The sequence below is a fragment of the Amia ocellicauda genome, chromosome 19 (assembly GCF_036373705.1).
Source record: "Amia ocellicauda isolate fAmiCal2 chromosome 19, fAmiCal2.hap1, whole genome shotgun sequence".
Classification (NCBI taxonomy): Eukaryota; Metazoa; Chordata; class Actinopteri; order Amiiformes; family Amiidae; genus Amia; species Amia ocellicauda.
Window position 1 is genome coordinate 21,975,835 of NC_089868.1, and position 16,459 is coordinate 21,992,293.

At 35.6% G+C, this 16,459-nt stretch overlaps 1 protein-coding gene across 3 annotated transcripts; it reads right to left on the bottom strand.

The window, feature by feature from the left end:
* Positions 1–2,755: 2,755 nt before the first annotated feature.
* Positions 2,756–14,181, bottom strand: lhx9 (LIM homeobox 9). Of its 3 annotated transcripts, none has more exons than XM_066692184.1 (5): positions 13,642–14,178; positions 12,177–12,379; positions 11,106–11,461; positions 6,868–7,070; positions 2,756–3,474 (listed from the first exon to the last, which is right to left on the bottom strand). In XM_066692184.1, exons 1-5 carry the CDS (start codon positions 13,813–13,815, stop codon positions 3,418–3,420), a joined length of 993 nt encoding a protein of 330 aa, XP_066548281.1. In that variant the 5' UTR covers positions 13,816–14,178; the 3' UTR covers positions 2,756–3,417. The 3 variants fall into 3 exon arrangements, with proteins under 3 accessions (XP_066548281.1, XP_066548280.1, XP_066548279.1); XM_066692183.1 differs by lacking the exon at positions 2,756–3,474 and adding an exon at positions 3,963–6,174 and having other exon boundaries at positions 11,106–11,458; positions 13,642–14,181; XM_066692182.1 differs by lacking the exon at positions 2,756–3,474 and adding an exon at positions 3,963–6,174 and having other exon boundaries at positions 13,642–14,179.
* Between the last annotated feature and the right edge of the window lie 2,278 nt (positions 14,182–16,459).

Genomic DNA, 16,459 nt, shown 5'->3' on the forward strand with positions numbered 1-16,459 from the left:
ACCCTGATAGCTGCATGTATTTCTCCTTGTTAGTACTTTACGGAAAAAATCCCATTCCACCCAAGAGTTTAAAGGTAAATGAACAATGGTGGGATTGTGTATTCTGGGCTGATCGTGTGTCAAGCATGTATTTACATCATTAGCAAATACTACTTCTACTGCAGTGTTTTGTCGCTTTTATTCTGCTTGGTTTTCTGTCTCAGGTCTGTGGCGGTTCTTCTACATGCCTTATTCACACATTCGACAACAGCACTGATTATGAACGAACACCAAAGCAAATATGTTACTTATGTAACTAGTCATTTTTACATATAAAACTGTAGTATATATATAATTATTCATGCATTTCGATCATATTTTCAGAGGAATGTCTCGATTGATGGTTCTTCCTTCTATTTTTATCTGTGTTTAGAGAATACAGGGTGTGCTGAAATGTCCAAGAAAGCTTGAGGTCAGTTTAGACAAAAGAGCAGCTATCTGATTAATGATTACTGTGCTCTCTGCGGATTGCATGCTACCCTTTAAACCACTGCTAAGAGATTCCTTTTATATATTTTTTATTCGTTTTCACATCTGAAAAGCTTACTATTAAGTTCAAATAACATGAAGGAAATAAACCGCCACACTGGTTTGCACTGAAAGCAAACAGATGTCTGACACACCAACTGCGAGAGACTGAAGGAATTAAGGAATTGAAGACAATCGGAAAACAGATTACCTGTAAGAGGAATTCATAAGTAATAAATACAAATATTTCGTTTTAAAAATACATTAAAAATGTCAACATCCTGTAAAATATACTCACACACATTTTAACTGTGGGGTATCTGAATGAATCATTGAGAGGCAATGCAGACTAAAAGAGGCAAACACATGAATTATAAATCACATCTTCAGTAGATTCTTTGATGAAGGTTTACATTATTTTAAAAAATATATATAAAATGTAAATGTATGTATGTTTGTATGAATGTATGTATGTATGTATATATGTTATCTCTTAGTCAGTATTTCAATGTTGAAAATGTTTCTTCCATTCTTTATTAACTCTAAATAAATATAATTTCTTACTATGTAGTTATGTTTTATGACTGTAAATTTGTATTTGAATTAGAAAAAACATGTACATTTTAAAATAATCCCTGCTTTCATACATAAACAAGTCTTCAATGTTGCTATCAGTGTATCAGTTTGTATCGTTTAATCAAGTAGCACAACTACATTCATTAAAATGACTTTTAGAAATTAATTTTGACTTTTTAATTTCATATTTTGAAAACACCTGCAATTAACACAATGCCAGAACAAAGCCCAGCAGAGCTACGTCCACAATAGGAAACACAAACAACAATATGCCTCTAATCGCAGAATGTCATTAAATGTAAATTAAAAAAATACCAACAGAAAGCGCTGTCAAAATGCATGAAGGAAACTTTCGGATGCGCGTGCCTTAGGGTACTAGAGAGCAGTATATTCTGAAATGATGATTTACGAAACAACACTGGCTGCAACATATGACTGTATCACAAAATAAAGAAAATGTAAACAAAGCTGATGAAGGATCGCTTAATGTTGACACATATAATCACCAGGGTTTGTCCTTAGATAATGTGTATTATTATATATGACAATGTGATATCTCTGTGCATACAATGTATTTTTTCCTATCTATACGTGTGTGTATGTATGTGAAAAAGGGTCCAGTCATAATAATCGTCTCACAAGCATATTTTTTCTTTGTATCATACCGTGCACATGATAACAAGTTATTTCCCTGAAGTGAAGAGAATGTGCATGAAAGTATTAGTTGCCAAATACTTGAACATTTGGGAGACAAATACACATTTTTTAAGCTTTCGTCTTTGTCTGGCATTATCTCAGCCCAGGGGCTCAGTGGGTAAAGAAAATACTTACGCTGGAGCAGAGTAATCTGGAACCTGGAAACCCCCTCCCCCAAAATGCAATCCACCTAGATGGGGTGCTGTGTGGTTATTCATGACTTTTACAGTGTGTTTTTCAGTTCTGAATTGTGCATTTTCTGCCACCCTTTTATCAACCTGTGCAATCCACTTTGCTCCATTCGTTCGATCAAGGCTGGCTCTATCTCTGTGGCACCTCCGCTTCTTAGTAAGAGTCATAATAGTAGCTAATGAAGGCTATGAAAGGCTATGCTACTCATTTTTAAATAGTATTTTTTTATTTCTTTAATTTTACTCATCAAAAAAGCTAGTAAAAAGAGATTACTTTAAACTGTGGATACATGGGAGGGTTGATGACTGTACAAGAATCTGAATTAAAGATTTAAAAACACAATTATTATGTCAGTATTGTATTAATTTCAAACACTGCAAGAGTTGGAAGTCCTTTACTGTAGTAGACAATAGGTAGTTTATCATTAAACAATAGTTGCTTTCAAAAGTGTAATCCAAATGGGGTTTTTGTGTTGATTTTATTGATAATTATTATGTCTAAAATATTTATTATATTTTACGCAGGACTCTGTATAGCAGCTTTAATGCCAAAACTAGTGCCTGGATTAGATTTAAACATGGACCCACCCTCAATGAGTTGATGACACCATATTGTTCCCTTTGCTTCCCTCAACAGAAACCCAAAATAAGTATTACAATTGGAGGGCAGTCACACGATTTCATTTAATCCAGGCCTAGGTTAATATATTTTTCTTTCTGGTGGATAGTCTTAACTGTAAATCATTATTTTCACCCACTATAATTTACTGGCATCGAGGAAGCAATTTCAGATGAAGATTTATTTTACAGTTGACATCAAAAAAGAGTGCATCAAACAGAAATGTACACATCTTAGGAAATGTTAACAGGATGTAAAAGTGCATGCAAAATGTGAGTCTTCTTTATCTATTGAACTTTCTTTCTTGAGTACAGCCAGATGCCAAATCACAAACTCAGTCGTCTTGATCAGCTCATGTTCGAAGGACATTCTGCCACTGACTTTCAAGGAGGCCATGTCTTACAAAAATGACATTTATGACAAATACTTTAAGCAGGCTGATGGAATAAATGCATATGGCTTTATACAAGTATTTGTGTCAGTTTATTATTGTGCTGTTTTACTGAATATTCACTTTGAATAGGGCAGTTACCCCAGCTGGCAAAACCAGGTTGCTCTGTGATATTTATGTTTATACAATTTCTCCAATGATATGAACTTCATTCCAATACAAAGAAAAAAATGTGATGCCTCGTTTTACAGTTATATAAGAACAGTTCAAATACAGTTGTTCTCCTCCGTGGGTTCAAACATTCAGGAAATTAATTTAAAGTCTGTTTTACATTTTTGGCTCAAAGATTTTTAATATGCAATTATTGTATCCTAATATTGTCTTTGTCTTCAATGGTGAGGAATTCCGATCAAAGTTTTCCCCCTTCTTTTAATACTTTAGGGAATTTTCAAACGCCGGGAAGTGTGGCTGTAATGCCCCAAGATTTGTTCTCCCTGAAAGAAATCATAGAGTAACAATTTATTAAACTACAGAGCAACCTGGGTTTTAGGGGTCTGCATTTAGTTTACTAAACTTTATATGTATACACATATATACATATGCATATATATACATATATATATATATATATATATATATATATATACATATGCTTTCCACCATTTATTTGGTAAAACTTCATGCATTAAAACACCTACAGATATATTTTGGTATTGATCTGCTACAGGGTGTTATTTGCAAATCCATGGAGCATTACTTTGCCATAATAAATAAAAATAATAATAATGAAAGTAAATTAAATAAAGAATAGAAAAAAATGTAGAAAACAATTTTCATTGTGAATTGGTCACTGAATTATATTCAATCTGTTGATGTCACTGAAAGGAAATGTTGTAAAAAGTATATTTCATTCCTGAATAAATGTAGAAACAAACACATTCAATTTTAATATAATAAAATAAAACTCATTTAAAGCAAAGTATTTTATTCACACAAATTTAATAAGATATATAACAACCGTTTGGTCCATAAATATTTAAGGGGAAATAGTTTCTATACACCATCTTTTCAAGAAACAAAGAAACATGGACAATCTTGTTAGACCACTTACTGTACTATAAACACGAAGATCAATATATAAGATTCTTGGATTTACCAACTATATCTGAAAGAGTGCACAACTGCTTTCTATGACATCTCTGTCCCCTTTAAACAGGATACACCATAAAAAGATCTTCAGAAATAAGATGTAAAAGATGTAAGATGATAAAAGGATGTGAATCAGTTAACAAACAACACATATATCCTGAATTTCACAAACTTTCTCCCAAGTAATAGCATAAGGCACATAGTAGAACTGAGTTAGGCATCTACTTCATAAAGTAGATCTATAGTACCATTTTTGTTCTGTTAAAGAACAAATTTTGACACTTACAATGAAATGTTCTTTATACCAGCAAGGACTTTCCTTAGCTTTCAGCCAGAAGAAACATGTTTTTGGTCTGTTCAGTGGCAAATGTCCATAAAGAAATAAAAACAATGATGTTCAAAAAGATGTGTATGACATTTTTCAACTGGCTCCTACGAAATGTTATAGATCTGAAACGTCTTTCTGATACCCGTTCAGCTCTACAACCTACATCTGTGTAGCGAATCTACATTTACGTTTTGTTTTTACAAGTTGTATACTAACACCCTGAGCAACAAATATAATAATGCACTTTCTATTGGGCAGTATATTGTCACTGTGCAATCATACTTAAGACTAATACTACTGGAAATCTAAACTTAGATTTTCCCATTACATTTTTAGTTAGGTACTGAGGCCTGAAGTTTGGTAAAAGTGCTCTATTATTAAAAACAATCAGCTAAAACACTCCCCACCTCTTGCCTGTTCAGATTCAGAAATATACATTTCTGATCCAAATTTGTCAGTGTGTGTAACTAAAACACATCTCATTCAATGTATCTGGTTTGTTGGTTGAACAATTACCACTGTACAGATCTCAAGATTTCTGTTAGCTTCCTGCTACAGTTAGGTTGTATGCCAAAACAAAAAATAGACTGAGGTCAGCATCCACCTGGCTTTGAGTTTCGGAGCATCTGAAATTGAAGTCTTATTTTTTCATTTACGTTTTAAATACTTTTAAGATACAGGGGGGATGTGTATGATGTTACACTTTACATTTACCTATTGCTACCTTTTACAGTTCTGTATTATTCTTATTGTTATTATACATAAATAATTAGGTAATATGTCAATAATTCAATTTTCTAGAAAGGCTCTTTGATTGTTACAGTGAAATGACCGGAGAGAATCCAATCAAACTCAATAAAAATAAGAATAGATAAAAACAGAAAGAAACACAGTTTTGCAATGAAAGTCAATTTTTTGAATATTTTTTTACTAAACATCTGACAGGTAAATATTGACACATTTCCAAAGTGGAAATGTTCTTTTTTTTTTTTTTTTTTTGAAAAAGACAATTATAATATGGTACATACACAGTGAAATTTTAGTGGATAAGTTGAAATATAAATTACGTAATGTTAAGAATGAAAAATAAATATTAACATTTCCATCTAAGGAAATGTGTAAAATTTAAATGTTAAAGATTTATATTTCGCCCAAATTCATATTTAAAATGTAATCCGTCATTAAAATAAAAAACACAAATTGAATATTTAATTGGATTTCAACAGAATTTTCTATTTGTTTTTCTTCAAAAAGCCACAAGTGAATTTATGATTCTTTTACATAGTTACCTAGGATGTAAAACTTTTCGAATCCATTAAGACAAACAAATTGCTGAATACATTAACTACAAACTCAGCTGCCAAGTGGTTGCAAATGCTACACACCAAGATTTGTGTTTGTTTGTTTGTTTGCTCTCCCAAGATCTGTCTCTGGTCATTTAAATGTCTTGTAAAAAGTGTTAGAAAAGGTTTGTTAAGGTAGTTTGTGAGGGGCTCCCAGATTCGTGGCTGTCCAGACTAGAAGTCACTGAAGTCACTACAGTGATTGAGGGATTGGTCAGGTCTGTTAGTGTGGTCGCAGTGCTGGGTGGAGTTAGTGCGCCGCTGTCTGACGAGGGTGGAGGCGGAAGTGACGTGCCATCAGCTTTATCAACACCCCCATTCTCCTGTCGCAAAACGTTTCTTCTGAATTTGGCTCTTGCGTTTTGGAACCAAACCTGCAAACCAATCCCAATTGATTTCTTTACTTTTCTTTTCTACTTGCTTTATTTTAATTGTTTTGTACGTAATTAACACCACAGTTTATGGCTACAGATTGCAATATAGGTAAAAGAGTAGACGACATCATCAGTTACATTAAAGAACTGGGGTGCTGATTTTGACACTAATAAAAGCTCTTCTTTTAGCTCTAACAAGAAAGAACCAAATAGAAATAAAGACCACCTGGAAGCAGAATGTTGCATCCACCAAATCATATATGTATGTGTGTTGAAATGTATATATACATATACATCTATATATAGAGAAGTAAATCAAACACATATAGTCACAGTTTAATCTGTGATTGAATTATTCCACATTTTGAACTTCATTTACTTTATATTACTGGCATAATGTTTTTAAGTATATGAGTTACTTATGGTTTGGCCAAACCAAGTTGTATTTTACCTCTCACTTCACTGACACTTTGGGGACAAGCAGTGGATGAAACATGCCTACAGAGTTTCTCATTTAGTGCTTGCATTCTCCTGGCTGCATAAACTGTAGTCCGAAAACCAGTAAAATGAGTTCTGATATAAAACCAAAAAATAAATAAACCATCAAATAAAAGATGAAGTAAAAAATAAAATTAACAGCTAAACAGAAAGAACTAATCAAGGACAACTATTAGAAATGAAGTGTATGCTTACCTGGAGAACTCTTTTGGTGAGCCCAGTTTTCTGGGCAAGTTGCTTTAAGTCTTTAGCATCAGGGTTATGGTTGATGGCAAAGTATGACTTCATGGTGCGGAGCTGGTGGTGCTTGAAAGATGTGCGCATGCGCTTGGTCTTCTGAGACGGAGGGTACGACTGCTGGTCTCGGTCCAGATGATCAGCCTCGTTCTCATTACAACCTGAACACAAAACAGCAGGGACAACTTAGTAATAACAAGGCAATGAAATAACAGTTCATTAATGGCTGATACTCCTGAATACCTGTAGACTAACTAATAGGTCAGTGTGTTCAGACCTGATTCAAATTAAAAGTAGAAGTACACTTTGTAAGAGAAATACATTGAATAATTTTGGTTTCCCTTCCCTGCATTTCTGCTATAGCACATTTCCAGGGGAATCATTAAATTCCCACATACAAACACATTATATATAGTGTTCATTTTCATGTAGTTTTTATAAACAAATGTCATAAAATGCAACACAAACAAATCCAGAACTACACATAAAAAGTACATAACAATGGTAAAGCCCAAATGCCAACACAAATGACATATATTGTGTGTGTAAGAACATGCTGAAGAGCTGCTGATGTGGAAAGGATGGCAGTGATTTTTTAACCAAGCGTTCAGAATGGTTTGAATACTTTCAAAGCAGAGACATCGTGATAAAACATTATTTACATAACAAAAGCTTTATATACATATAGCATGAAGTATTAAAAACATGTATCTATCTATCTATAGATAGAGAGAGAGAGAGAGAGAAAAAAAAGTGTGTGAAATGACTGAAATATTTAAAATGTTAAAATGGCAGTGGGCCAGACACATTGCAAGAAGAACAGACCAAAGATGGACAAAGAAGTGATGGAATGGATCCTAAGAGATGAAAAAGAGCTAGAAGACGTCCACATAAAAGAAGGGAAGATGAAATAAGTAGCTTGACTGGCATGACCTGGAATAAAGACGCTGTGCATCGAAACAAATGGAAATATCTTGGGGAGGCCCTCATCCAGCAGTGGTCAGTAGGCTGCTGATGATGATGATATATGCACGAACTAAAAGCATTTTGGTGAGGCATTAACCATTGCACGGCATTACTTTATTTCCAGTTCTATGTTTCACTCAGCTCTGTTTTTCCCTAACAAAATCCCCTCCACAACTAAAGTATTGCAATCTTTCATATCGTCAGTACTGTGTTTATCGCCGGTTTTAGTAACACGAGTAAATTACTTCCATGGGAGGATTTTGCTCGGCGATGCAATCAAATTTCAATCCTTCCGACTGAGCTAAACGCTATGATACCTGACGATAAATGCAATATGTGGAATTTTGTATTCCAAGTTGTCATGCATCTGCAGTTAAGCGTCATTCGTGTGATAATCAGTCTAAAAGCTCCGTGAATAGACTTCTTCATCGTCACAGATATGTTGAGACAAAAACTTGTAGAATTCATAGAGCTACTTAGAGGTTTATTCAGAGACGAAGGCCAAGATCAAGGGCCAGATTAAATCAAAACTGTGACCCACTCGGTAACCGCAATCTACAAACCTGTACAGCTCAGCTGTTACATTTGTGAGGATAAGAAAGTAGCAATTTATTTTAAAAATGAAGCCGCCCCTGACTGCAGGTTTGTATCAGCGGTTGTGACAAAGCTTTGATTTAACCCCAGCCCAAGTCAAAACTTTGACCTACTGGTGAATCGTAAATCGAAAACCTGTAATCAATTGCGGTATATGTATGGAACAGCAGTAGGATATCAGTTTGTAATACACTGTAAAATAAATAAACAGATACATACATAAATACATAAACACAGACATATAACTGCCAGTTAATGAATTACTCAAATAGTTGTAGGCCTAAATTGTCACGGCCGACTGCAGTAAATAGCTGCAGCGTTACTATTCCTATGTCCAGAAAATTATGCAAATATGATAACTCTTCTTATTTTATTCTTCTTCTGATATTATTATTATTATTATTATTATTATTATTATTATTATTATTATTATTATTATTAATAATAATAATAATTTTACTTAAAGGGGTTAAACAAGTGTGTACACTGCACAAAATCCAGAAACATTGTCTACCTACTGTCAGGCCTGTTTTAGGACTGTGAAATCAGTCGTGTATTTAAGGGGGTCTCCTTTAAAATCATAATTGTATTGTTGCAAAAAATGATTAATGAAAGTATTCAGTCAGATCTTCAGTTAAAGTGGTAGTCTAAGCTCTACAAGTTTATACAGTTTAATGTTTTTTTAATGAACAGCATTTTATTAAACCACAAACTAATCGATGTTTAATTGTTGTTTTCAATATATATTTGATTAATTGCAATCAAACGAATGGAGGAAGCCCATGTTTTCAGGTGACTGTGAAGCTGTCACAATGGCTAGGGCTTTAAATTCCTGACATAAACTGAAAATGAAGAGGGTGCAGCAATCTGTTTTACAATCGAATGAACGTGTATTTGTCCGTTTCAGATTTGTAGACTATCTCCTAAGATGTGTTTTAGACCTTAATTTGTCCTAATAGTCACTGTGTACTTATTCTGCTTAAACAGGTTGAGCACAATTGGTCTTTTCTCTCTCCTTTTGTGCAACTGTGCCCAATCACTCCAGCTGCCTTTGTTATGTGAAATCTCATTCCGGAAATGGCCACCAGGGGTCTCTGCTGCTCCTCCCTTTAACAATGAGGCCTCGCCACTAAATGTCTGTTAACACGAAAGCCAAGCATATTATATTTCATACTCTTGAAGGCAGAATATGTTTTTTTAAACTTATGTGCCATGCAATAAAGTTAAATGTTTATTTAACTGTGATGGCGTCTAATAAATTACAAGCTTGCGAAATATGTTTTAAATTTGACGTTTGTAGTTTTGTGCATTTTGTATGCTCGTTTTGTTATACTGTAATACTTCTATAACTAAGAGATACAGTAGGTCATAAAGGGACACTTTTTTTACTCTGCACTTTTGCAAATGAAATGTGTATATGTGTGCATCTGTATGTATCCTATAATCTCACACACATTGTGAAAATGGGGTTTGACGTTTTTTAATCCAAATGGCACTGCAAATAGATTTTTCAAATTATAAAAGAACGACACACTGGGACTTTAAAATCAAATGCCGTTAATTTAAGATGTTTTCTTCATATTAAAAAAAAATCACAAAAATGCACAAGGTAATTACTACAAAAGCTACATATATATATATATATATATATATATATATATATATATATATATATATATATATATCTGTTTTATATATTTGGATTATTGGCATTATTATATGAAATTAAACATCCATATTTAAACATATGAATTATATAAATAATATAGCTAATAGAATTCACTCGTTAATTCACACATGGTCCTATATAGTCTCGCAAATAAATAAAACTATCCTATAAGAATATGCAGGGCGCTGTGCGCTCCTGGTGTCTGAATATCGCTGTTATTCTGCAGAACCGCAGTGACCTTCCAAGGGTGATTAAAAACTGGCTGGGAGCCAGGGATTCCTACGTCACCTCCAATTAACACAGAACAATTAACACGCAGATTACCCTTCTTTCCCTCCATTCACGGAGAACAGCAGAAGTCTGGCACACAAAGCCCAACTTTCTCAACCAAACGGTAATTGCCAAAACGGTGACAAAAGAAACTCGCTGGGGCTGAATAACTGGGACTTCAAAGATGCGTGGATCCCAACACACAATAATAATCACAATAATAATAATAATAATAATAATAATAATAATAATAATAATAATAATAATATGATTATTAATATGTTTTTAAAACAATCCAGAAACCAATTGTGGGTTATTTGATTAATTTAAAACCTGATGTAACTAAAGCGGAGAAAGTTCTAGTTTTAACAGATAACTAAATATCGATAATCCCGAATATAAACCGCCAAACCAATGAAGTAACCGAGTGCAGCCGATTGAATTGTATTGCATTGAAATTCCTAGCGTTTTGTTTGTGTCTGAAATGCCTAATTCTCTGTACTTTCCAAGACGACACCTTCGTGGCGGCGCATAGCAGTCAGTTCATGAAATGGCCTACAATGAGGTTAATTCATGTTGCTGGCTTTTCGTTTTATACCAAAGTGAAAGGGTATTAACTTCTGCGAGACAATGCCATGCACACGTTGTGTCAGTGATCATACAGACGATCGTGCACATGGCTCTCTGTGCGGCTCACCTGAGTTGTAACTGGCCATGTCCACCCCCATGGCCGGGCTCTTCCTCTTCCGAGGCCTGCCTTTCTGCACCGCGCCAGTGCCGTTGAAGTAGGGCAGTGCCAGCCCCCCGCCCTTGGCCGCCAGCTCGGGGTAGGTGAGCTGGGGGGGGTACTCGCCCTGCAGCAGGCTCTCGAAGTGCGCCCGGCAGTACACCAGGCTGTCCTTCATGCCGAAGTGGTCCCCGGTGCTCAGGGTCTTGCTGCAGGTGGAGCAGGTGAAGCAGCTCAGGTGGTACACGGCGTCCCGGGCGCGCATCACCATCTCCGAGGCCGAGATGCCCAGGTGGCAGCGTGCGCACCTCTGCACGGAGAACCTTCTGGAACAGCACAGGCGCTTTAACAGCCGGGCAGGGAGGGCACAGGGGGCACAGGGGGCACAGGGGGCAGTGCATGTGCTGGGGCCTGCGCGTCGGGTTCGTGCGCCCAGTTCTTGAATGCATTTTACTCATTCATCAATTGCCTCATTGTAAAAGATAAGGCATATAGGCCCTTATGCTATACATGCTTGGGTCCGGCTAGTGTCCAAAAAAGGGGACACAATCACGCATATATATATATATACAGCTCTGGAAAAAATCAAGAGACCACTCCAAGTTCAGAAATCATTCTCTGTTCATTTTTTCCTGAGCTGTATATGTATACAAAACTGTTCAAATTGAGATTGCACCCGTGTCCTGAAACAGCTCGCGTTTGATTTAGATTTCAAACTCCTTCCCACTGTGGGAATACAGATTTGTATCATTTGCACATGCACTGAAGTCCAATGAATTACACGTGTAGGCTACCATGAGTCGTTTTGCTAAATGTGTAGGGTGCTTTTACAGACAAAACAACGGTGTGTTTGGCTATAGTGTGTGCGAGACAGAGAGAGACACACATCTGAATAGCTCCTGTACAAGAGGAAATGTGTGCATGGGGAAAAATAACTTTACTGGCACGCCAGACATGAAGGTATTGTTTCGATTCTGTGCCGTTTTTTTGCTGAAAGACTGTGTCTGCAGCGGCCTGGTTCACACAGTATGCGCTGCTTACCTGTAGTAATCCTCTTTGCAGTAAATGCTGCCATCCTTTGCGAAACAGGTGAGTTCAGATTCGAGGGCAAGTTTACATTCACAGCATTTAAGACACCTGAGGTGCCACTGCTTATCCACTGCCAGTAAGTAGTATCTGTCCGAGATTTTGCCCCCACAGCCGGCGCACAAGGCAGGCTTCTCCGGGCTCATGGAGGGCATGGTCTGCGAAGAGGGTGGCATGGGAAAGGATTAGGATAATCTCATTTAAAGGGTCCATTTCTGCATTGCAAATTAGAATTGTTATGTGCATAGTTTGCTATTAACATGTGATAAGTACTGCATGTGTTATTAAATATCAAACCATAGTATGATAATCATAATTTGTGCAGGCTTTTTATCACGTCTGTGGCGTGATTTTCTCAATGATTGTATTTATTCCAAATAAGTATGTCCGTATTATTATTAAGACAATCTTATATTATTATTATTATTATTATTATTATTATTATTATTATTATTATTATTATTATAAACAGATAATTCAAACTGTGAAATCCATAACTGGATATTAAAAATATGTATCCTATTTAAAAAAAAAAGAAATGCACATCTAGATTCAGATTTTTCCAAATTTGACTGAAAATAATTAAACCGAAAAAAGCTTATTAATCAAACTTTCAAACTTTCATCTATTTTCTGCATTTCGGGAAAAATATAGTTAGCCTTCAAACCACTTTTATTTAGTATCTGAAGCGTAAAATATAATACACGTATAATTGACGCTAAAGTCCTCAAACATATATCTATGTAATTCCTATTATTATGTTTATTTGGATTGTATAAAATTGGTGACGCGTTTTTAAATAGAAAATGATCGAAACGTGTCACAGGATTAGTCACTTGAGACTAATTAAAACTTGAAGACTTGAATTCCCAGAATATTCATATTTGTATAATTTGTCTGACACATACATGTACATTTATTCTGCACTCTGTTTTCTTGTATATTGCCCTTGTTTGGTTAAATTATATTTAACGATGCCTAGACCATTTTATATGTGTGTATTTATATATACGTATATATAACCATTTAAAGCGTTAGACCGAAACTATCTTTCTTTACGCAAAGCTGCCTTTAAATGTAAAAAGTACATTTTCTCAGTTGATAATACATATTTCCATATTTGCTTGAATCATTCATTGCTATACCTGCAAAAGTAAATATCTTTCCGAGTTCACTTATGGTGATCATGGGATTGTATGTGTGTAAATGGTCACACATGCATATATTTATGTATACATGTACAGTTTCTATATCATTTTCAATGACAATAGATGCTAAATCAGAAATAAAACACATTAGGCCTATTTTGGATGTGGAGAAAGAGAAAAGTGCGTAAAAGAGTGGGTTGACAAGCTATAGGCCCGAGTGACAGAGAGCACTGGCGTGAATCTACATGCACAATGAAGTTCATTTTCCTTACCGTCTCCCTCCCGTTCATTTGGACGCCTTTGGCCAGACGAGACTCCGTTTTAGATCTCCTTTCCATCTCCTCCATGATCCCTTGAATGTGATCCCCGGAGATCCCGTGGAAAAGCATGGCTGATGGACGGACTGTGCAAGTGTTTTCTTCAGCCTTGCACCCCACAACTTCCATATACAAGCCCCAGAGTCCTAGATCATCCACAAGATCTGCAGCGAGAGATGCACACAGATGCGCCGCTTCACTCCCTTGCAAAGTCACAGAACAACTCAAACCAATATTAAAAGATGCAGGAGGGGGTGCAGGGGAGGGGGGGGACAGAGCTGCAGTGATTGACTTCCCACTCTCTGAGAAAGGCTCTGCGCAAAGTGTAGTCCAGATAATAAGGCAAGCAAAGTAAAAGCTGGTGGCAAGCAATGGTAATAATAAAAGCTGCTATTTTGTGTGTTTTTCTGCAGTCCCTGGTTTCCTTTTGGGTTCCAGATGCTTGAAGGTCAGATTGGGACTGCCTGCATTGGAGAGCTGGGTCCTATTTGTGAAGAGAGCAAAAAGCCTGCCCAGTTTTGGATAATTTGGTAGGAGGAGTTCTCCCTCTCTGGATTGCCACAGATTTCTATTCACCAACAAAGACCTGTCACTCTCTTCTCAAACCCTGGTGATGGGCAGAAAAACAACATGCTATTGACTTTGTTTTAAGCGCAAATATCATTAATTTGGAAAAATGTTTTAAAAAAAAGTTTTTCTATTAGATTTTTTTTAGTTATTGAATATAGTTGATAACTTTAAACTGTGGCTTAGTGTTTCCGCAGGACTATACACACTCAAAGTACTTCTGGCTTCATTTGAACAATCAGCCTTGATTTCATGTTCTTTTGTTAATGCTGTGAACGATAGTCCTGATGCGGGAAAATTACATCGTGAAACTACCCTCATATAGACTATTTATTGAGCAGAAAACGCCTTTCCTTTAACATGCAATGTATAATGGATACCTATAATTGAATCTCTATTAATATCTGCGCATTGCACTGTTCATAGACAAACTGCACAGCGGATATATTTGTTCCTTAGATTAACTACATATATTTAATGCACTTACACTGTATAGATACTCCAGCTGTTCCCATCCCAACATTACTGTTATTATTAAAGCTTAATGTCAAATTGTAGGCCTATGTGTTTCCAGTTATGTTATAAAATACTGGTGTTCAAACCAGCAAGACTTTCTAGTATACTGTACTTTTTCCATCTTTTACACATTATGTTCTCAATACTGTATAAAAGGAACAGATTTAGACCTACATTTATTTTTTACAACGAATGAAGAAAAATAGGAGCCGCATCATTTGAAATATTCTGTCATCTACTTATCAGAAGATTAAAATACGCGTGAATTATAGGCCTATATGATTTATTGTGCATTTTTGTACATTTCAGCCTCAGTCAGGGCGTCGCTGCCCTTTTCTTGGACAGATCTGCATTATCCGAAACTGAAGCAGCAAAATGTCCAAACCTGACTATGGTCATTATGATTACAAATTGACCAAATGAATCTACAAACCAGGGTTTTAATTGCATCTAACTGTTTTGTACACACCCTGTTTTATTTAATACATCCCCAGAATGATAAATCGCATCACATATCTCCATACCCAGATAGCTGTAATTTAGTCCATAAGGCAGAACTGCATGTGTAAATTATCCCAATCAAGTGAAATAAACTGTGATTTGCTATTTTGTTGGCATGCTGTAATCTGACAGCAGGGCTTCTATTTACTGTAAGTAATGTAATTAGTCGTTTTAAGGGGGAAAAAATCAATGCCCTTTAAATAAAACAGTGATCTATCTTAGACTCAATGGGACTCCCAATTATCCGAGGCACTGTTTTCAATGACAATATGACACGCCTAATAATTTGTGTTTACATCCAGTTTTGTGCCTCGATTGAGGCTTGAGCAGCTTAACATGTCAATGAAAGACACAATTGGCGGTTGACAAAGGTGGAACAATATCACTTTTCCAATTTATTGTATTCCTTTTTTGTATTTAATAAAATACATACTTACATTATTATTATTATTATTATTATTAATATTATTATTATTATTATTATTATTATTATTATTATTATTATTAGACTATGTAATAACATCTGCACAATATATCCGTGTAAGTGGCTTCAACTGAAAAGCATACCTCGACATGTATTTTATAGCCATTTTTCCATTCATCTTTAATTTCCATTTAAGACAGCCCTGTAAAACCGGACGAACTTCCACCTTTTCCTGTGCTATCTGTGGATTCGTGTATTTTATCTTTTTCATTTCCTAATAAAATACTTCCTCCAGTTAAATGGAAATGTGCAGGTGTTGGAGATGCCCTTGCCAATACGGATCATTTAAAGAAGGGTTATATTTCCATCTCCAGCTCAGCTCAGTGGCACTATCAGATATAATTGGGCAGCTCCAGTAGCACCCCTCAAAAATGGCTTTACTCTGGGCAAACTGGATTTACTGTTAATGACTGAGCCCTTTCTTTTCTCTCTGTCAGCCCCTGTTAACTGTGTACTAACTGATGGAAAAGACCCTGGCGACGCATTTCAGTTGCGCTTTGGAGAAAATGCATATTGCTTGGCTCAGTTGTGAATTATAGTAACTTTATTTGGGAAATGGAGATAAATAAATGGGTGTTTATGCACAATTTCTGGATAGTTACATTTTGAAAGCGTGTGTATACAGATTTATTTTCGGTCAACAATCAGATTTCTAATTAAGAAAGTCTCATTGTATAGATTTTTTTTAATCGTATGACTGCAAAT